Source organism: Sander lucioperca, chromosome 22 (genome assembly GCF_008315115.2).
Source record: "Sander lucioperca isolate FBNREF2018 chromosome 22, SLUC_FBN_1.2, whole genome shotgun sequence".
In the NCBI taxonomy this organism is placed as follows: Eukaryota; Metazoa; Chordata; class Actinopteri; order Perciformes; family Percidae; genus Sander; species Sander lucioperca.
Window position 1 is genome coordinate 25658666 of NC_050194.1, and position 21948 is coordinate 25680613.

At 42.2% G+C, this 21948-nt stretch overlaps 2 protein-coding genes across 4 annotated transcripts in view; both read right to left on the bottom strand.

Moving 5' to 3' along the window:
* Positions 1–1325: 1325 nt before the first annotated feature.
* Positions 1326–9792, bottom strand: chmp6b (charged multivesicular body protein 6b). Its single transcript, XM_031314843.2, has 8 exons — positions 9445–9792; positions 7998–8107; positions 6809–6896; positions 6630–6716; positions 6451–6516; positions 5734–5814; positions 3967–4039; positions 1326–1442 (listed from the first exon to the last, which is right to left on the bottom strand). Exons 1-8 carry the CDS (start codon positions 9505–9507, stop codon positions 1393–1395), a joined length of 618 nt encoding a protein of 205 aa, XP_031170703.1. The 5' UTR covers positions 9508–9792; the 3' UTR covers positions 1326–1392.
* Positions 9793–14564: 4772 nt separating this feature from the next.
* The window catches only part of abca5 (ATP-binding cassette, sub-family A (ABC1), member 5), a 42987-nt gene continuing 35603 nt past the window's right edge, over positions 14565–21948 (bottom strand). For all 3 annotated transcript variants that reach the window (XM_031315888.2, XM_035997385.1, XM_035997386.1), the window contains 8 exons: positions 21248–21423; positions 20499–20574; positions 20209–20303; positions 19933–20052; positions 18172–18324; positions 17044–17123; positions 16364–16419; positions 14565–16234 (listed from right to left, as the gene is read on the bottom strand). In XM_031315888.2, the coding sequence (XP_031171748.1) occupies positions 16094–16234; positions 16364–16419; positions 17044–17123; positions 18172–18324; positions 19933–20052; positions 20209–20303; positions 20499–20574; positions 21248–21423 (897 nt within the window). In that variant the 3' untranslated portion in view covers positions 14565–16093. The remainder of the gene's footprint in view (positions 16235–16363; positions 16420–17043; positions 17124–18171; positions 18325–19932; positions 20053–20208; positions 20304–20498; positions 20575–21247; positions 21424–21948) is intronic.

Sequence of the window (21948 nt, forward strand, 5' to 3'; positions counted from 1 at the left end):
GTGTGAGATAAACGGCTGTGATTGGCCCGACTGGGGTCTGGCTGGCTGGCTGGAAATCTGCCTGAAGAGCAAAGAAAACACGAGCTCGTAGATTTGTCCGCTTCTGAATGAAAAGTGTTCACAGCACGGTCTGTGGGATAACCAGCATAACGATCTCTTTTAAGTCCCTTCTTATAACATGCTTTTATCGGAGAGCCTTTCCTGATTTTATTTGAGCTTGAACTGTCTTTTATTCTTTTAAAATGATTCTTTTCCTACGTACACGTGTACAGGTTCTTATACATCCGGTAGTTTTTATTTGTTCTTTTAAAAACCTGATGTTTTTATTTCTTTTGAGAAGCACTTTGTTACACAGAGTTTAAAAAGTGCTCTATACATAAAGATTATTAATATTATAAAGATTATAAGTATTATAACGTGTATTCTGGAAAGAGATGTTTCTGCCGAGTTTTTAAAGGTGCTCTAAGCGCTGTCACGCCTTTTTTAGGCTACATTTTTTGTCACATACAGCAAACATCTCCTCACTATCTGCTAGCTGCCTGTCCCCTGAACACACTGTAAAAAACATCTCCTCACTATCTGAGAGCTGCCTGTCCCCTGAACACACTGTAAAAAACCGCAGTCTCTGTAGACAGTCCAGGCTCCACAAACAGCAACAAAAACAAACTGGCCAACCTGCACCACCAAACATAACAAACAGTGTTCCAGCCAATAACCGACAAGAAGGATTTGGGGGTGGGGGTTAGTGCGCGGAAGGGAGGGGTAGGGGACGGGATGAAGAGGAGGGAGGGGCGAGCTAGCCTCCGTTTTGTTTGACAATACTTTGAACGTCAACAAGAAGTGACGTCACCCAACATCGCTTAGAGCACCTTTAAATGTCATTTTTCAATTTCCTGAGCGTCACAAATGAAATCCCACCTCCCGTTGTACTGAAAGGAGGCAGAAAACCCCAAAACCTGAACAAATCAAACCAAAACATGACGATAAAACTATGTGAGTGGATGAATAAGTCTTTGAGTGATTTGGCTGAACGGACCCCTTATAGACTAACACATCATTTGATGGATAACAATGGCCGAAATGATTTAGTGATGGACACGAATCGAAACAAAGGTTAGGCACAATTATCTGATCTCACAGGTCTTAAATGGTTCACATTTCTCCAATGAGTGGAGGGCGCCGCAGTGAACCGGTCCCTCCGTGTGTTGCCGAGCAGCGGCCGAGGACAAACGGCGGCCAGATGGGATGGAGGAAGCCCGGTATCGGAGGGAGGCTGCGGCCGCTGCGTCACAGAGTTCTCCAGCAAATGTTTGTGTGTTTGGCTGCAGGTTAATGTTGGACTGGAGCGTTGTGGAGAAGATGTTCCCAGCAGCCGGCGGGTCGGCCGTGTTCCTACACAGCGAGCATCTCGCGCTCCTGCTTCTTTCTGGGACGATCCCTCTCTGAAACAAACACATTCACAGACTTACAAGGTGGAGTATGGACAAACACTTCTGAGATCAGTAGGCCTGCAGCGACGCGTCGATTACGTCGACGCATCGACGTCAAAATTACGTCGACGTCGTATTTTTGCGTCGACGCTTCGCCACACACACATGTGGGAGACCAAAACATTGCAGGAAACAGCAACCTCCTCACAGAATTCCCAACAAAGCCCTGCAAAAAGCCCCATGAAAAGAAGAAGTCCTAAAAAAACAGCTCGCCCTTAATCATCGAGGGTATGGGAATACTTAAAATATAGTCCCAAGTACTAACGTTAGCTAAATTAATTTCATGTTTGTGTAGTGTGTTGTGTAGCCTGCGCACTTAGGTGGTGCTAGCTAACTATCTTAGCTCTCCGTGCAGTTTGTTCGTGCTAGGTTAGTAGCTAACGTTAACGTTAGCTAGCTACTGGCGCCTAGGCAGCTGTGTTTAGCTAACGTTAGTTATCATCTAATGTTGGCTTGAATGGTAGCTAGCTTACTGCTGCAGAACACAGCTATCTATAGTAGCTAACGTTAGCTAACATGAACGTTAGCTACTAACCTAGCACGAACAAACTGCACAGAGAGCTAAGATGCGTTGGTTAGCCTAGCACCACCAAAGTGCACAGCTGCATTAGCATGTAAACCTACAGAATAGCAGTTAAGAGAGTGAGTTTGATTATGCATCAGGTTTTATGTTGGGACCGTTATGTTGTGTTAAACAATCCAAGGAATGTCTGTACTGTGCACTGCACAGTGTTTTTCTTTTTTGCACTACAACTTGATTTTTTTGAACAAGAGAGTTATGTTGGTACTGTAAAAGAGTAAACAGGCTGGCCTTTCATTCTGTATAACAGTAAAATAATTATTTTATTTTGTGTAAAGCAGAAGATTTTTTGCTGTGCAAAATTGTTTAATAAAATATATTATTAAGAATTTTTTGGTATTTATTTGAGATGCATTATGGTTTTTATTAATCGAGCAACAGAAAAATAATCGTTATATTAATCGTCCAATTAGTCGTTAGATTAGTCGACTAATCGATAAAATAATCGCCCGATTAATCGTTTAATAAATAATCGTTTACCCCCAGCTCTAGAGATCAGAACGATTGGGATTTTACTGAGAAACTCGGGATGCGCCACTCAGACTTTTTTTGTCCCGATACCTTAACGGGACAGAAAGGCTAGTCCACACAGCATTCTGGGATGAGAGAAAAACGTGCTCTGGTTTATTGGCATTTCTTTAACTCTCCTGTTGTCCTCGGGTCAAATTTGACCCATTTTCAAAAAGCTTCTATATCAGAAATTTGGGTTTCTTTCAACCAAATTGTCAAAAAAAAGTAACGTGGATTCCATCAACGCGCTTCACAAGTAAAATAAATGATCAGTTTCATTGAATATGTGTCTTTTATTCAATTTCATAGCATTTGAAAAAAGAAAACGATAAACGAACGTTGAATAAAGGGAGAAAAATGTCGGAAAAAGATAAAAAAAACATGGGGGGGGAACCAACTAAAACGTCAAAAAGCGCAGAAAAAAAACAATCGACAAAAACTTTGGAAATAGTGACAAAAAAAAATTGAACAAAATGACAAAAATGTCAGGAAAAACTTCAAAAACATCGAGAAAAGTGACAAAAATGACGAGAAAAGTGACAAAAGTGTCGAAAAAGAGGACCAAAACGTTGGTTTGTACAAAAAAAGTTTGTATTTTAAATTTTGACCCAGAAAAACAGAAAGTTTCCTGGTCGATGGGAAGACAACACAAGGGTTAAACCAATCACAATCGCCTTGGTCGGCGCTAAGCACCGGACGGAGCAATGGTGCCTCTGCAAAATAGTCTCGGGAAGGAACTTGTTTTGGTGGAACATGTACGTTCAAAAGTAGTTTTAGTCGTGCAACAGAAAACTCAGATTGGACAGATAGTCTAGCTAGCTGTCTGGATTTACCCTGCAGAGATCTGAGGAGCAGTTAACCATAGTCCTCACAAATCCACCAGAGGTTAGAACGCCAACACAAAGGAAGAGGAAGATAACGGACATCCGACCTAAAATGAGGGACATCCGGCTAATTTCCGGCGGCATCGGAGCAATCCCGGAAGTGGAACGTCGTGGAGTACCCGATACTCAAACTCTATCTATCTTGTCATCACGTATTTTTGTCTTGTCAATGTATATGTCACCATTATGTGTACCGCTGTATGACTGCTGGCTGTCTCTATGTTAGTCCTATGTCACCTGCCTAGGGACTGCAGATGAAAAGTAGTTATTTTTAACTAATTCAGGCATATTTACATGGTATTTTTTAATACAACAATGTTCATAAATATGCATGGTCCCCATCAAATAAACCAATAAAATAAAATATCTGCTGTCTGTGTAACATTTCCTCTCTGCATGGACTCAATAAAATATGATCAGAACAACACGCTGAGGCTTTCTGGTGTCTTGTCACAAAAAAAGGTCAGAGGGGGAATTTGAGACAGAGAAAAAGAGAACCAACCTGGTTTCTCCTCTGCGGCCTCTGGGACGTCTGGAAGCTCGTCTTCGGGAACCTCGGGAAGCTCGACGTCTCCCTGAGGGGGCAACAGAGCAGAGACCACACATGAAGGGGACAGAATGACAGAGACGTCAGTTCAATTTCAAACACACGGATGACTGAGCTAAGGAAATAAGATTTTTGGAGTCAAACCTCCAGAAAACAGAGTCTAACAGTACGTGTCCATTGTCCAGCGTCATGTCCCCGCTTCGCATTCATTGTCTATGGGAGCAGCAATGCATGCTGGTAGCGCCGCGGCCACTTTCTCGGTGCAGGGCGTCGAGTCGCCTGCTCCTCATTTGCATAAAGTTGAATCCAGGCTACTTTATGCAGATGAGGAGCGGCCGGCTCAACTCGCCGCCTCGCAAATACTCCCTAAAACTTTTAAAGTGACCGTTGTCGATCTAAAACAAAATCTAAGACAGCAGCCTGGTGTCGTTGCCAGGCGATATGATAAAGATAAACATAGTATGACCGTTCATAACGCTAACGCTCTAGTGAGGCACTGGCACTCGTTCACACACGCACGCAACCCCCTTCAACCATGTTCTGAGTGTTGGCGTTGCATAGTCTGTCCACCAGAGGGCGCTCTACAACCTCCCTGTTGGCAACACTCATGTTTAACGCAAGTTTCATATCTTAAGTTTGTATTTTTATTAGTGCTGTCAGTTAAACGCGTTATTAACGGCGTTAACGCAAACCCATTTTAACGCCGTCAATTTTTTTATCAAGAGATTAACGTTCTTTTTGGCCTAGCAAACTTTGTAGTTTTTTTCACATGCTGTTGCAATCTATCTAGCTAGACCGGAAACAAAACAACAGGCACGCCGCACACACACTTGTTTGGGCTTGTGAGCCGGCCAAAGAGTAGTAGGCTAACGTTACGTTTTGAGTGGATGGCGAGCACGAGACGCCGAAATGGATGCCAATAAGATTCTGAATGGAAAGTTTACTTTTAAAAAGTAAGACCAAAGTGATCTGTGTGTTTTGTCGTTGTGAACTGAGCTATCATCGCAGCACGTCCAGTCTGAAATACCACTTGATGGCCAAGAACACAGCAGATGACCAAGCACACAGCAGATGACCAAGCGCACAGCTGATGGCCAAGCGCACAGCTGATGACCAAGCGCACAGCTGATGGCCAAGCACACAGCTGATGACCAAGCACACAGCTGATGCCAATTCTCCGCCCCATGGTCAAAGCCAGGCGACAAAAGCACAAAGCAAGCCGATCCACTTTTCCATGTTGATAAGAGCATTAAAATGAGAAAAAAATAATGGGACAAAAAGAAATCAAGGGACATTTAGAAAAGATAAAAATGTGTGATTAATTGTGAGTTAAATATGACATTAATGTGATTAATCGCGATTAAATATTTTAATAGTTTGACAGCACTAATTTTTATACATTTTATTTATCACAACTTTCATATATGTTGATGTTCCTCTGTTCTGTTGTGACAATAAAACAAACAGGTTTATTTTTAAACTGCATTATCATATTATTTTAGTCTCATAAATACATATTTTAGTCTCATTTACAAATAACTACGGTAGAGAACGGTATTCGGTACAGCCCTATTGGTCGGTGAAGAGAAACTAATAATCGCTCGTGGCGGGAACACTAGTGTGCGATGCTGGATATAAGCAGGCCGATCCCTGCCATCACAAAAAAAATATATATATAAATCGCCACAGTGGACCTGAAACCATAACGGCGATTAGACCGACCTGAGTGATGGCCTCCAGCTCCGCCAGCACGGCGTCTTCGTCTTCTTGTGAGAAAGAGCCAGCCAGCATGTCGTCTATTTGCTGCGGAGACAAACAACAGACAGCTTCACATTGTAGATCAAGAATAGAAACATGTTGACAGAACATCTCTTAGCTATTCCACAGTCTGGGATGAAAACAAAGGGTGAGCGGGCCTATTCACTCGTGGCCCAGAGACTCTGGAATAAACTTCCCATTCTTATTAGGTCCTGCCCCACTGCCGAGACCTTTAAGTGTCGTCTTAAAACCCTCCCAATAAGAGAGTGTCCCACATTCAACAACTTTAAAACACACTTAAGAAACCAGAGATGCACTCACTTCTGTCACACATTTCATCATCCACACACTTTCACTGTTAAATTGAATGCAGTATAGAGGTGCATGAACAATGTCTTTGTCATCATGTATTTTTGTCTTGTCAATGTATATATCACCATTATGTGTACCCTGTAATGTATAGTGAGTGAGTGCTGTATGACTGCTGGCTGTCTCTATGTTAGTCCTATGTCACCTGCCTAGGGACTGCAGATGAAAAGTAGTTATTTTAACTAATTCAGGCATATTTACATGGTGTTTTTTATACAACAATGTTCATAAATATATGCATGGTCCCTATCAAATAAACCAACACAAAATAATATATATGTGTGTGTGTGTGTGTGTGTGTGAGAGACTCACCCTTTGGTACTCGATGGCATCTTGGGTTTCATCCATAATCCGTTCGACTTCTTCGACAGACATCACCTAACCGGGGGGGGGGGGGGAACAGCCAACCAGAGCGCATCAGTAACCATGGATACAGGGGGAGGGCATGACGCATCAGACGTGTGATCACATAGACGCTCCTCGGAACCTACCTCGTGCATTTTCTTCAGACATTCATTCCCCACTTTCAGCCCTTGGATGACTTTCGTTTCGATCTGGGCGAACTCCAGGTCTTGGACCTAAAACAAACAGAGAAGATAGGAGCCGTTAGGCGCCGCGGGTGCACGCCGAGTGCCGTTTATTCACCGTGAACGCTCTCCCTGTCCCTCACCATGCGCTCCAGGTTGCCAATCTGGTTCTCCGTCTTGTCCAGAAGCTGATCCTGGTAGCGCTTCTTTTTCAGCAAGAGGAGCGCTTTCCTGTTTGAACCCAAAATACAGTCCAGTTAGAAGCACTCGGAATAACACAATAAGCAATTCATTAACCCTCGTTTTGTCCTCCGGTTCGGTTTGCCTGTTTATAAAGCATAAAGTAGCCTCTTAATGATTACCCAATTGTATGTTATATCTGTTTAGCCAACTTCATACGTTGTTACCACTAGTTTTACACTTCTTTATGGAATTGATGGTGAATAAACATCATTTACATGAAATTATCGGTACATTTTTGAGTAAAATGAAATTAGGAATGATCTTGACTAATAGTTAAGTTCAGAGAAACATATTCAGATAACTTTATTAGTCCCCAAGGGGGCAATTCAGTTTTACAGCCAACCCATCCATTAAGGGTTAAACTAAACTTAAAAAGTGCATTAGCACGCAATATATATATATATATATATAATGTAATGTTATAAAATTATAAATTAAAATAAAAATAAACAATAGTACTGCAGCAGTCATACATCCCCCCTGTATACAGATGCTTCTCTCTCTCCCGTAACATCCACACATGACCCAATCAAAACACACACACACACACACACACACACACACACACACACACACACACACACACACACACACACACACACACACACACACACACACACACACACACACACACACACGGATTGGCATATCATAGTGGGGGGCGGGGGGGTCTGGGTGTCCTCCCCCAGGGAAGTTTTGAGCGTCAACGACTTAATTTCCTGTATTCGGATACACTTTTATGCACCAATTTACGGTGAAAATCCCTTTATTTAGCTTATTTGAAGAAGAAAAAAAAAAGAAATTTAAAAATATAATGGAAAGTATGTTGTTGTGTGTCATTGGGGTTTTTAAGTGGGTATATGGAAATCCTGGAGCTGAACGTGTGGGAAACATTTCTAATATGAATATGGTATTCCTCTAGAAGGTTTTTTCACCCCAAAACAAAATGACTCTGGCTGAAAGGACACAACATGTGACATGGAGGGGATTTGTCAGCTTTATCGACTGCGTCCTCATCCGTTAGTGACCGTTCCTCTGTTTGCACTCCTTCACTACACTGCTACACTGGAAGACGTCTGCACACTCAACTCTTTTTTGCCATTTTTCAGCAGCTGCTTGGCCAGAAGCCTCTCCTTCTCCAGCTGCAGGTTGATCCTCTTCTGATACTGCCTCAGCTTATCTCGCTGCTGTTTCAGTTGCTGCGAAGACAAAAACAGAGACATGACTACACAAAACACATTGACACCCACAGGGTCTCCCCTGCCATTAGAAGGGTTAGGTGCAGCACATAAGCTGAATGAATGGAACTGAAAGACTTCTCTCAGATCTAGTGACTGGAGATGGACTTCTTTAGCTTTCAGTTTAGCTATAGTGGGTAGTTTCTGTCTCCCCCCCCCATGAGGAATTCTAAATAATGACAACAAAACTGTCGGCGCGTCATGATACAAGCCTACGTGATAGCGCACCCCCGTTTTAGACACAGATATGGTGATAATAACGGTCCACAGTGACGTGAAAAAGAGACGCAAAACTAGCACAAAGAGGCACAAACCGACTACAAAGAGACACCAAATGACCACAGAGACCCAAAACAGCACCAAAGGAAACAAAAAATACCAAAAAACGGTTACAAAGAGACAAAATCCTACAAAGAGACACAAAATGTCCCTCCCAAGCCCCAGTAAGTGCCTCTATGGCCGTGTGTTGACCTCCAGGGCCCCCATGCTCCCTCCCAAGCCCCAGTTAGTGCCTCTGTGGCTGGGCATTGACCTACACGGCCAACAGCCTCCCTCCTAACCCCAACTAACAGGCTCCAAGCTCCAGTAAGTGGCTCTAAGACTGGGTTATCATCATAACCCTAACCCCCCCCGCCAAATACGTGCACATAAGTCTTCCACAAAGCTAGGGAAAACACTACACTCATATATACTTCAAAATAATTCATTAATATCAAACAGCAGCATCTTGTTGTGCTCTACAACGACCTAACTGGCTTTAGATGCTGTAGCTGTCAGTGGCATTACAGGCAGCTCTGTCATACTCGACAGTAGCTGCAATCTGGATATTTGCAGTGAAACATGCACACCCCGCTAAACATCAGTTTTACGATATTTTACCAAAACTAGCGAGTCCTGACTTACCTTAGCCTCCTCGGGTAAAATCGGCACTTAAGTAGCTGAGCACCACTTCGGTTGAAGTAGTTAAACGGTTTGCTACGGCTCTAAATCGTGCAATTTGAGGGCAGAACATATGGGATTGAGTTTATCAACACACAAAAATCTGTATTCAAACAGTATTTATTATATAATTTTCGTGCCGAATTAAAGAGTAACTTAAAGAATGCTGAAATGGCGAGGTTCTGTTGTATGAAATGGATGTATAAGACTAGTAATATGGAAGTTTGTTAAATTGCCACATTTTTTTAAAGCAGTTTGGCGTGATTTGCCGTCGTCACGGAAGAGAACGTTCAGTGTCGAGGCTAATAATAACAGTTAGTGATTTTAGCTAGCTAACGTTAGCTAGCTGTGACACTTACCAAAACCGCTTTGTCTTGTTCTGTCACTCGGGTTTGTTTCTTTTTTCCAAAAAGATTTCCCATTCTGATAAAGCATCACAGCTGCAATCCCAAACCAGGAAAGGGAATATGAAACTGATCTGATGTTAAACTATTTATTCTAACTTGGAAGAAGCAGACTAGTGTAGCTTCTCCTCCATTATTTGTGTAGTCATCTGTTGTCCACACCCACATCAGGAAGTACGGTGTCTGAGCTGGGACAAAAACCGGAGGAACGAGATCTGGAAAATATCTCACAAATCATTTTAAAAAGGAGCCTTGACCTTTATTAAATCATCGAATAATGTGGCCGCCTTGAACACAAAACAGGGACGTGAGTACACGTTACGTCTGCACCGAGCGTGAAATTAAACTCGGGTCTGTTTTAATAAAGTACAAACTGAGTGTAGTGTTTATAGAATCATGACTTTGTACCGCCCTCCAGTGGTCACATAGGGAAACTGCAGCATAGCATTAGTCAGACCAGCGTCAATGCATACATAACAGCCTACTGTGACTTCCGGTGATTCAAGCTTTTTATTCAGTTTCTTATTTCATCATAAATTGCCTAGTTTAAAAAATTTATATATTTTAAGTTTCCTTTTTACAATTCCCTGTATTTAATTTATATTATAATTGTCTAAAATAGAAAATAATGGTGCACATCTCTTTAGTTTTCACCAATTTGGTATAATGTATTTATTACTGTTATTATTAACATCACATCTTTAAAGACATTTTTATTATTAGTTATTCGTTATGCCCTTTCCATATCATGTCTCTCTCAGTAATTTGATTTTGATTTAGGCGACGTCTGCATTGACGTAAACTTTATGAACGTCTTGTGTTGCAGTTCTTGAATGTGGCCACTAGAGGGCTCTCTTGACCTAGAATCTCACATTAGCCCGCGTTAACTTAACTAGCATCAGGGTACGCCAAACATTACTGCATAAATAATGCAACCGCATAAATAATGGGGTGGAAATTTACAAAATAAAAAAGGGAAGCGTAGACAAAAGATGAAAATGTTTATCATACGTTTTCCGGGTAAAGATGCAGTTACACACCGAGACCACTAGAGGGTACTGAACACTCATGACCGTTACCAACTCAAGTCAGACATAATAGCATAATATGACTTCCGGTAAAGGCCTTCAAAATAAAACTTTCAAAAGTTAGACGTGCGGTGATGGAAGCAAACAAAAATAAGAAAACAGAATAATGAAAAATGTAAATTTTGTTAGCTGCATATTAAGTGGCAGCACTTACACTTTCACTTGCAGCTACGTGTTACTTTTTGCTTCATGCATTTTAAAGTAAAGCACATTGGGGTTACTTTGGGGAAATTTGAAATTCAATTTGCCTATCCTTGCAGAAAAAAAATTGAACTTATTAAACTTGCAGGTGTTCACCCAGCATGCAACATGGTTCCAAACTCACCAGGAGCTTTCTGGTTTGTCCATCATTAACAAAAAGGGCAAAACAATCTTTCGGATTAACATTTATTCATGAAAAGGTCGTGTAGAGACCACAGAGTTCATTAATGACAAGTGTCCATCCAGACATGGGGTGATACAGGAGGAAAATACAGCACACAGCTAAACCACAGTCTTTAAAAAAATAAAATCAGTGCACAGATAATCTTACAAAGATTGCATAATATAAAGAAAGGTTATACAATTTCCCAGAAATAGTGCAACTTTAACACCACCAGGAAAACAAAATGAAACCTGCTCCACTTTCATTGCCAGTTGCCTGAAAGCTCAACAAAACCAAAGAAAAGTTTGGTTTTCTTCGTGTGAAATACTTCCGACTAACTGTGATGCTTTTTCTGTTCTTGAAGCAAGGGGTAAAAGAAGTGCAAAAAAAGCTGATGTTATTTGGGCGGCTACATGTTACTGAAACTGACTGTTAAACCCACAGAACACATATGAACACTGGAGTACGACAAAGTTCAAAGAAATGTTTGCATTTGTGAACAAATACCCTACATTGCACTTGGGAAAGCAATTATAAAATATAACGTACATAGTGTTGAAATGACATCCCAAACACTCAGCCATCCTCGCCACACACGTTTTAAACCTAATGCAGAGCCAGTGTCTTAGTTTGTCCCCTAATAAAAAGGCAACAAGGCTACATGTGTGTGTGCATTTAAATAGTTTTCACATTTAAAAGGACAAAACACGCCTAACAGTGCAGGGACCTCAGGCATCACTGCCACTCACATTTTAATCTTTAGTGCGTGTAATGTGCTTTAATGTCTGTAGTGCATGTTTGAAAAAAAAAAAAAATCAATCGGCTTCAGACTCAGAAATCCACCAAAAAAAAAAAATGAACTTCCTCAACTTCTGATAATGATGACATAGTAGGTCAAAAGTACGGTGGCCGACAGGGGCAAACGCACCGCAACTTAATGGAACACAAATAGACCAAACACAGCCAAATTAAGAAAACATCTTCATAAATTTGACAACACATGCGCAGCATTTAGCAAACGCGCTGCAAATACACAACACAACCAAATACACAAATGATGCAAAAAGAAAAGCACACAAAGAAAAGTGCACTTTTGATTTTTTCGAAAATCCAGCTGTTCCACTCAGCACTCCCTCTAGAGGCCTGGAGAACTTCCGTTGTGTAATATGTAACATTTTTTTTTATTGCATTTGTTTTCGGGGTTGGTATCGTTTCTGTATTTGCAGTTTGTGTATTTGGTTGTGTTGTGTGTATTTGCAGCGCGTTTGCTAAATGCTGCGCATGTGTTTTTCAAATTTATGACGATGTTTTCTTAATTTGCTTGTGTTTTGTCTACTTGCGTGTGTTTCATTAAGTTGCGGTGCGTTTGCCCCGTCGGCCACCATAAAAAAAGAGCAAGTAAAAGCTGGAGTAGATAAACGGAAGCTGCTAGGTAAACTCATGAAAGGAACTCGCCCCAGACACCATGTGTAAAAACCCACCGGTACCAAACATCAGTGGCGAAGCTGAGGTCAGAAAATGACTAAATGTTGGATGTTTTATTGAAATAAGCATCTACACTTTATATCAAAAACTTTCGGCTGCCTTTAAAATAAGCTTTCAGCTTCGACTCCACGGCTGTTCTGTAACAAGTGGACCAACTCCTCCGTCCCAAAAAAACTCATGAGATGATATTCTTTGTTTTACAGAGGTGGACAAAACAAACACACCTGGCAGTGGGGTTAAATCCTGGACAACCCCCCTGCAACAAACACTTTCTCTCTGAGAGTTTTTTGAGGCCAGAGTTTGTGTCGTTGTTGCACTTGGTCGCATTAAATTGTCAACTGTTCCTGTTATTTTGTCCACCTCCTTGTACTCAACCTAGCCAGCAGATGTAACGGTTCACACTCTCAAGTAAAAAGATGTGCAGAGGAAGCTGCCCAGTTAGTTGTTGTAGACAAATGTCACCCTCTGAACTCTGTTTATGATCACTAACTAAAATCAAACTCAACCCAACAAATCCTGTTTCTCGAGTCTGTCCAACGTCGGCTCTTAAATTCCCTTTAACCGCATCGTCGTCTCACCTGAATGTCATGAAAAAAAGATTACAATTTATCGGTATTGCGCCAACAACGCACCTGCTTGTACAAACGGTCGATGATGCAGATATATCCACAGCTATACACACAGTATGTACAACACACACGCAACCACACAGAAACAGAGACACACACACAGACAGACAGACAGACAGACAGACAGACAGACAGACAGACAGACACACACACACACACACACAGACAGAGACACACACACACACACACAGAGACACAGACACACACACACAGAGACACACACAGAGACACACACACACAGAGACACACACAGACACACACACAGACAGAGACACACACACACACACACACACACACACACACACAGAGACAGACACACACACACACACACACACACACACACACACACACAGACAGACAGAGACACACACACAGACAGAGACACACACACAGAGACAGACACAGAGACACACACAGACAGAGACACACACAGACAGAGACACACACAGACAGAGACACACACAGACAGAGACACACACAGACAGAGACACACACAGAGAGACAGAGACACACACAGAGACAGAGACACACACACACACACACAGACACACACACGATAGTTAACAAAACAGCTGCGTGATTAAAAGTGCCACCAAAGTGAAACAGAGTGACACTGCTGAGCTCCAACCCTCCTCTCCAGGGTTTAGACTAGCCCCATCTGCCAGCTGAATGCTGGGAACATATGCATTTGGCTGGTAGATCAGCCAAAAAGAACAAAGAAAATCTATTGAGTGGCTGGTAGAACGTATCTAGCCATTTGGCTGGTGGACAGTAACCTGCTTCCTCTCACTGTGGGCCAAACGTACATTCAAAATCTGTGATCGAAAAATCTTCTTCACGCCTGGCTGGGACCGTTTCAAAAAGCATCTAAATGTGAACACAACTTCAAGTTCCACCTGTCCCAAGTTGGAGGTCCCCGGCCCTGGCTAATGTCTGACAAGGGCAGTATGCTACATGTGCTGGCGTGCATATATTCTAAGATCACCCACCCCAAAAACCCTTCGTCATCCCAACATCCGTCTGCCTCCTTTAACAAATAACCAAGCTCCTCACCAGCGTGCGTGCTGAAGAATGTAGAGTTTATAAATGTCTGGATGGTGAGATGAGCATGCTGGTGTAAAACGAGGAGAAGGGACTCTGGTCTTCAACCTCAGAGAAAAACCCCCACCTTGCTTGTTAAGTAAAGGGCTGTGTGGAGAGCTCGGGCTGGGTACTGACTTCAACAATTTTGAGACACCGACCGAATTGCCTCTAAAGTCTAAAAAAAATGCCTCGTCATTCAAAACCCAATTTGGATACCTAAGGAGTAAATCTCATCAGCGTCAGTGAGCCAATCAGCACGCAGCATGCTTCTACCAAGATCTAATAATGTCTGTGATTGGCTGTCTAACGTTACACGTCGTAGAGACACACAGGAAAAACTCGACGTTACAGAGACGGGGCTCACGTAGCTGGAACATCAATAAAAAGATTTGTGCCGCAGTGTTATAGTTTCTTTTTGTTTTATAAAAATTGGTATCGAAAAAAAGTAGTGTTTAGGAACCGGGATCAAAGTCACGGTATTGCTATCGGTACCGGTATCCAATATTTTTGAACGATAGCCAGCCCTAGCTGTAGCGTCTCTTTTCTAGTGTTCCATCTAGGGCTAAAACTAATGATGATTTAATCTGTCGATTATTTCCTGGATGAATGGATTAGTAGTTTGGTCTCTTAAATGTCAGAAAATGGTGAGAAATGTGGATCAGTGTTTCCCAAAAGCCCAAGATGACATCCTCAAATGTCCTGTTTTGTCCACAAGTCAAAGATATTCAGTTTACTGTCACAGAGGAGAGAAGAAACTAGAACAATATTCAAGTTTAAGATGCTGGAATCAGAGATTTATTATTTTTATCAAAATAGTTGGCGATTAATTTAACAGTTGACAACTAAACGATCCATCTCTGCAGCTCTAGTTTTAGTAAATGAGCCTCATTCCACTGCCACACCATCAATATTAAAGAACATCAGTCTATTTATGCACATGCTACTGACACCAAAGACAACCAAAAGGACTTTAACCCTTGAGTTGTCTTCCGACTTGTCTTTTCACGACGTTTCGTACATTTTTTCCTTTATTTACAACAACTGAAGAGATACAGGAAACGGGGGATGACATGCAGCAAAGGGCCACGGGTCAGATTCAATGCCGGGCCGCTGGCAAGGACTGAGCCTACATGGGGCGCACGCTCTACCAGATGAGCTATAGGCCGCCGTTTTATTGATTTTTTTTATCTGCGTTTTTCTAATTTTCATTGACAGTTTGGTTGAAAGAAAACCCAAATTTCTGATATAGAAACTTTTTGAAAATGGGGGACAACAGGAGGGTTAATGTATGAGGAGGTGTGGTTCAGAGATGTGCTGCTTTGGTACGATCGCGGATGGATCCCAGTTTCTGGTTAAAAAACAACAGCTTCACAAACATGACAGACAGACAAAAACACGTGAAGAGACGAGCGAACACACGCAAACGCCTCCCGCAGAGGAGGACGGAGGGAAAGGGTTACAAAGCATAAATATTATATATTATTTATATATTCTTTTTTTTTTCCTTTTCTTTTTACTGACTCCCTGTGAAGAAAAAAAAAAAAAAAAAAAAAAACACTGTTAGAAAGAGGAATAGGTGTCGCATGAGCGCGTCGAGAAAGACTGCCGGCCCCTCGGTCAGTGCCACTCAGAGAACACGGAGCACCAGATGACGAGGGTCACACACACACGCACACCTCGGACCGAGGGAAAGGGGGGCCATAACAGCTCTGAGCCCAAACACACACACACACACACACACACACACACACACACACACACAGTCAGCCCCGGTGTATGTGAGCCCCCACACACGTCTGTCCCGTTCATTTAAGGGCGGTGGGCGTGGGTCTGCGTGGAGCGGGCGAGTGCTGGCCTGAGCCCCTCAGGCGCCGAGGCCTGGCAGGTTTCGGGGGAGGTGGCTCTGTCCCTGTCGGTCCCCCCCCCCGCCCAGCCTGCTCCGTCTCCGCTGGGGTTCAGAGCTGGTGCACGATGCTCTCTGTGGGGTTGACGGGGACGGAGCCGTCCTGGCGCAGACGCTGCCACTGGAACGTGGTGCTGAGGGAGCCCACCTCGTCCTCCTCGTTCTCCTGCTCCTTGGCGAACTCCATGAACACCTGCGGGACAGGGACACGGAGGAGAGGAGGGGGACAACAGGGAGTGGGCACATCAGCAAATAATGAATTGCAAGTTGAAATGCTTCACTGTGTCGTCTGTAAACGAAGATCGGAAACGGCCGTTCATACCTGCTCTAAGGTCGACTGGGAGAAGTTGTACTCTTCAAAGTTGAACATTTGCTTGGCTGAAGATAAACAGAGATTAAGAAGATAAATTACATTGGGCTGCAAATAACGATTCTTTTCATTGTCGATTCATGTGTTTATTATTTTCTAAATGAATGGATTAGTCGTTAGGTCTGTAAAATGTCAGAAAATGGGGAAACGTGTGGATCAGTGTTTCCCAAAGCCCAAGGTGACGTCCTCTAATGTCTTGTTTTGTCCACAACTCAAAGATATTCAGTTTACTGTCACAGAGGAGAGAAGAAACTAGAAAACAGTCACATTTAACAAGCTGACATCAGAGAATTTGTAGTTTTCTTTCATAAAAAATGACTCCAAACTGTAGGCGAATAATTTAATAGCGGACAACCAATCGACTAATCTTTGCAGCTCTAAAAGTTACATTGAATGACTCAGCAGAAATGCATGTATTTGTGTACTTTGTGTGTGTGTGCGAGAGGGAGAGATCAGCCTCCCAGCACTCGCCCGCTCCACGCAGACCCACGCCCACCGCCCTTAAATGAACGGGACAGATGTGTGTGGGGGCTCGCATACACCGGGGCTGACTGTGTGTGTGTGTGTGTGTGTGTGTGTGTGTGTGTGTGTGTGTGTGTGTGTGTGTGTGGGAGAGATCAGCAGTGACTCACCTCTCTCTAACTGAGAGAAAGACTTGGCCAGTGATTTGACATCCTCCATGGGGATCTTGTAAACCATCAGAGTAGCAAAGCTGCAAAGAACATCAGCCAACAGAATTAGGCGTGCACATGTAGTAGTGTGTATTTAATTACTTTAAACAAGTGTAAAGTGATTATATTGCTATTTTTACATTTTATTTTATTCATCTTGGAGCATTTAGTGACTCTGTTCATGGTGTTGCACAGGCACAGAGATCATTTATTAAAGGGTAACTACCTTTTTTTTTTTTCCAAACTATTTTTTCTTGTGTTTTGTGTCTAAGTGACTGATGGGAACAACAATCTTTGACATTGGTCCAGTATTAAGCGAGATCGCTGCAGTCGGCAGCGGTGAAACAAGCTACATTGTAAATTAATAGGGCAATTATCCAGCTTGTATTTACCTTCACAAAAGCGCTCGTCCTGCCGCTGACAGACTCAGATTAATATTTTAAGTGTCTGACAACATTATGGAAAGGATTTCTAAGGAGGTCGACCTTTATGTTAAAGAGTAAGATCCTTTTTTAAACATAAAAACATCCGCGAAATTGTGTTTGCTAAACCCACCAGACTCCATGTAAATAAACAGTCATTTTAGCATCGCAAAATACACTTCATTCAAATTCAACAGCAACAAAATGAAACTATGAAAAGCCGTTTTGGGTCATCTTTCCACTTTTACAACCATCACAACTCTAGTTTTGGTTTACAGATTTACATCTGAAAATATGTTGGCTCTAAACACGCTAAGTGTATTGTATTTTTAAATGGAGTCTGGTGGATTTAGCGCTAGAGACTTCAGAGCTGTTTCTGGTTAAACAGAAAGGTCTTAAAGAGGTTTTAAAGGTCTATCTCTGTAGGGATCCATTCCATAATGTTGTCAGACACTTAGAATATTAATCTGAGCCTGTCAAAATGCACTTTTAGTGGACCTTTTGTTGTAATAATTTCAAATAGATTGTATCTAGTTTTTTTTTATTATTTTATGAGAGCTTTATTAATCTTTTTGTAATGTTTATGAGGATAATATGCTCCCTTTCTTCCACCTTTTACATGTTGCAGTGCACACATGGGCTCATTGAGTGGGGTTTTGGGTCTCACCTCTCCTGCCGCGTAGCGTGAGGGAAGATTCGGAGGATCTCTTTGTGCAGCAGCGCCACCGGCTGGAGCCCCGTCAGCTCCTCACGGAGTTTTACCTCCAAGCTGTAACCTCGACCGTATTTCCCTTTTAAATGTTGGATGGAGCCGATACATCTGATAGAGCATAGAAAAGTCTTTATTGTTATTGTACATGTACAATGAAATTGGATGCAGTCCTATCAGTGCAAAACATCAGCAAAAGTGCAAAACAGGTGAATAAATAAATATAAAAAAGCCTCTAAAAGTCATTATAACAAAATATAAAAACAGAAAGTAAAGACACAAAAAAGACAAACCACAAATACAAGACATTCACTGCACGATTCATCTTTAATACTCAGTAGTGCAGTTATGGCTTTTGGTTTGTGTTTTAATTGTCCTGAAAGTCCGCTCGAGGGCAGTAGTTCAAACAGAGAGTGTCTGGGGTGATATGGATCTTTTAGCATGAAAAGATCTTAAGAGAAAAACAGACAGAACGTTAAGTGATCCACATATCTGTAGGGTTAGGTACCAAGGCCCGGTGCTAATACGGCACCGGTGCTTAAAAGACCGGTATCTACCGGACCAAATAGCAACGCGGATTTCGGTGCCTCATTTCGGTGCCTCTGAAATGCCTGCGCTGCTCTCTGATGCTCCGAAATGTAACGGACATTTCAGGCAACAGAAGCATCGCTGCACATGACGCTAGATGTCACTACCCGATGTGAGTCGAGTGCAGATGTGAGTTCCGCATGCTCAGATTTAAACGGTTTACGGCATAATGCCAAGGGATCCGGAGCCGCCAAACGTTTTAGCTATCTATGATTGTTTGATTGCTAACGTTAGCTCAAAACGCCATTCAAGTGACAGCCTTTGTTGTGTTTGATTGCTAACTTGTAGCCAGCAGTGAACGAACTTCGTTATGTAGGTCCATTTTTATTGCATTGACATTACAGAAGTCTTGTTAGCAGGTTTTTGTAGGCTAATCAGCTTCTAATCTAGAACTGACATCAGGGATCATGTCGTGAAAATGTGATGCCTTACGCTAAATAATAAATGACTGCTATGTAATGTACCTATCTCATTATTCTGTGGCAGCAAAACACATCTGCTTGAAATCTGGTCATTGTCACAAAGTGACGCATGCGCAACTCACATCTGCACTTGAATTACATTGGGTAGTGACACTAGTTAACATAACACTTGGTAACAGGTAACGTTAGCCTACCGTTAGCAGCTAGCAGCTGGATTAAACACGGGTAAAATGCTGACAGCTAAACGGTGTAAAAGTGTGACTGTATTTCACTGAAGAGGATTCCAACAGCGGGACGTCCTACAGTCTGCAGCTGCTGTTGTCGGAAAAACAACACAGACGGTGCGTTCACTTGAGACTGGTAAGCCTCGTGGTGCATTCAAAGTTATTGTAAACTACCCTTTTCCCATCTAGTTGTTTTTGTCGTTTAACAGCTATTTATTTACTGGTGAAATAGTTAGATGCTATTGTTATTACATTATTAATAAATCATTTCATTTTGACCATATGGCCTTAGCAATCAACAAGTTGTTTTTTAATGTTACCCACTGTCGTTTTGTGCTCTTCTTTTTTTATTTATTTTTTAAACTTTTTTTTTTATAGTATCGGTTCAGGCACCGCTTTAAAAGTATCGTTTTAGCGCGAAAAAACGATACCCAACCCTAGATATCTGTCCCGTCACAGAATGCCGTACAGCTGTGAGTACTAACCTCAGCTGGCCGGACACCACGATCGCCACGCGGTCGCACACGGCCTCCGCCTCCTCCATGTAGTGCGTGGTGAGGACGGCTCCCCGCTGACGGTTCTTGAACGCAGCACGTATGGCTCTCCTACACAGTAAAGATACCGAGGTCAAAGGCTTTAACTTTGGCGTGTGTGGGGGAATGGCCTTCATCAGCGAAATACATTTTATTTTATTTTATTTATTTATTTAAGTAAAAAAGTTACCAAACCTGTCCTTCGATGATAAATGTATATAGTCTCACCACATGCGCTGTTTAGACTTGGGGTCCATCCCTGATGACGGCTCATCCAGTAAAACGATCTGAGGATTCCCGATCATACTCAAGGCGAAGCACAACTGTGAACAAACAAGACGGTGTAGTCAATTTGGATATGTTTCTCCGGTTTGTGCAAACTGATGCCTAAACCAGAGCATTTTGACAGAGATTCAAGCGGGTACCTGGCAAAATGTGTCCAACTCTTAAATTATAAGTCCAGTCGATATTTTTGGGTTTGGACTTTTTGTAGTTACAAATGGGGACCATGTTCTCACCTTCCTCTTGAGTCCGGCTGACAGGGTCTTGGCTTGTTTGTTCAAGTGGTCCTTTAGCTCCAGAGCGTTCACCACACTGACCATAACAACAACAGTCACAGAACAGTCAGCAGCTTTTACTCTTAGTATTCCTGTATATCCTCCATCGTTAGGAAACTAAATGCCATTCTATTTAAAGAGGAAGTAAACCAGGTTGATCAGTGCTTGATTATTCCCCCTTGCCAATCATTTGCTTTCTGTCTCTCTCTCTTCCTTAGTACAGGTTTATACAGATTCTAGGGCTGGGCAATATATGGATATTATATCGATATCGATATATGAGGCTAGATATCGTCTTAAATTTTGGATATCGTAATATCCTGATATGACACAAGTGTTGTCTTTTCCTGGTTTTAAAGGCTGCATTACAGTAGTGATGTAACTTTCTGAACACACCAGACTGTTCTAGCTGTTTCATTATTTGCCATTACCCACATAGTTATTATATCAACATAACTGATGATTATTTATCAAAAATCTCATTGTGAGCAGATTTTGTGAAAGCACCAATTGTCAACCCTACAATAATCGCCACAATATCGATATCGAGGTATTTGGTCAAAAATATCGGGATATTTGATTTTCTCCATATCGCCCAGCTCTAACAGGTTCCTGTTATCATCCACCCATACGCTGAATATTCAGTCATGTTTATGTATTTAAATCAGTCATGGTGGTAAACGTGTGTATGAGAGTGAGCCGAGGCTTACCGTTTGATGATCCCCGGTACGTCCTGTCCTTTCAGGCCCTTGATGGCTGCGTAGATCTCCAGGTGCTCCTGGAGGGTGATCCGGGGCCACAGAGGGTTCACCTGAGGACAGTAGCCCACATGTTCCAGAGGACTGTCCACGGGACGAAACTCGGTGCTATAGTCCCCCATCAGCACCTGGACAAAGCAAAACAGACGTCAGCGACAACATTATGTTCCACATCCTTCCATCAAACTCACTCTGTCTTTGGCGCCCGGGCAGCTTAGTTGGTAGAGCGCCTGTCCATGTATAGATGTTTATTCCTCAACGCAGAGGCCCAGGGTTTGAATCCGACCTGTGGCAATTTCCTGCATGTCTTCCCCCTCTCTCTCCCCTTTCATATCTAAACTGTCCGGATGATTAAAGGCAGAAATGCCCAAAAAACTAAATCTTACTCTCTTTATTTTCCTAGGATAAGTTTGATGAAAAGGCATTTCTTTACAAAAAGTGGGTTATAATACATTACAGAATTATAGCCATGTGAATAATTTAAGTGATTGGACTTTTACAGTTACATGTACCACAGCGAGTTTATAAAATTCTATTAAACTGTTTAAACATCCGGTTGAAGTAGAATCATTAAAACTGAGTTCATATGTTCATTAATTGTATGTCTTTAAAGGTGCAGTAGGTAAGCCTTATAAAACTAACTTTCTGTCTTA

Excerpts from the sequence above, each read along its gene's own strand:
- chmp6b (XM_031314843.2), bottom strand. The coding sequence starts at position 9,507 with ATGGGAAATCTTTTTGGAAAAAAGAAACAAACCCGAGTGACAGAACAA. Across the intron at positions 6,897-7,997 it reads CTGAAAAATGGCAAAAAAGA|GAAAGCGCTCCTCTTGCTGA; the intron begins GTTGAGTGTGCA and ends GGGTTCAAACAG. Across the intron at positions 1,443-3,966 it reads GGCCGCAGAGGAGAAACCAG|AGAGGGATCGTCCCAGAAAG; the intron begins GTTGGTTCTCTT and ends TGTTTGTTTCAG.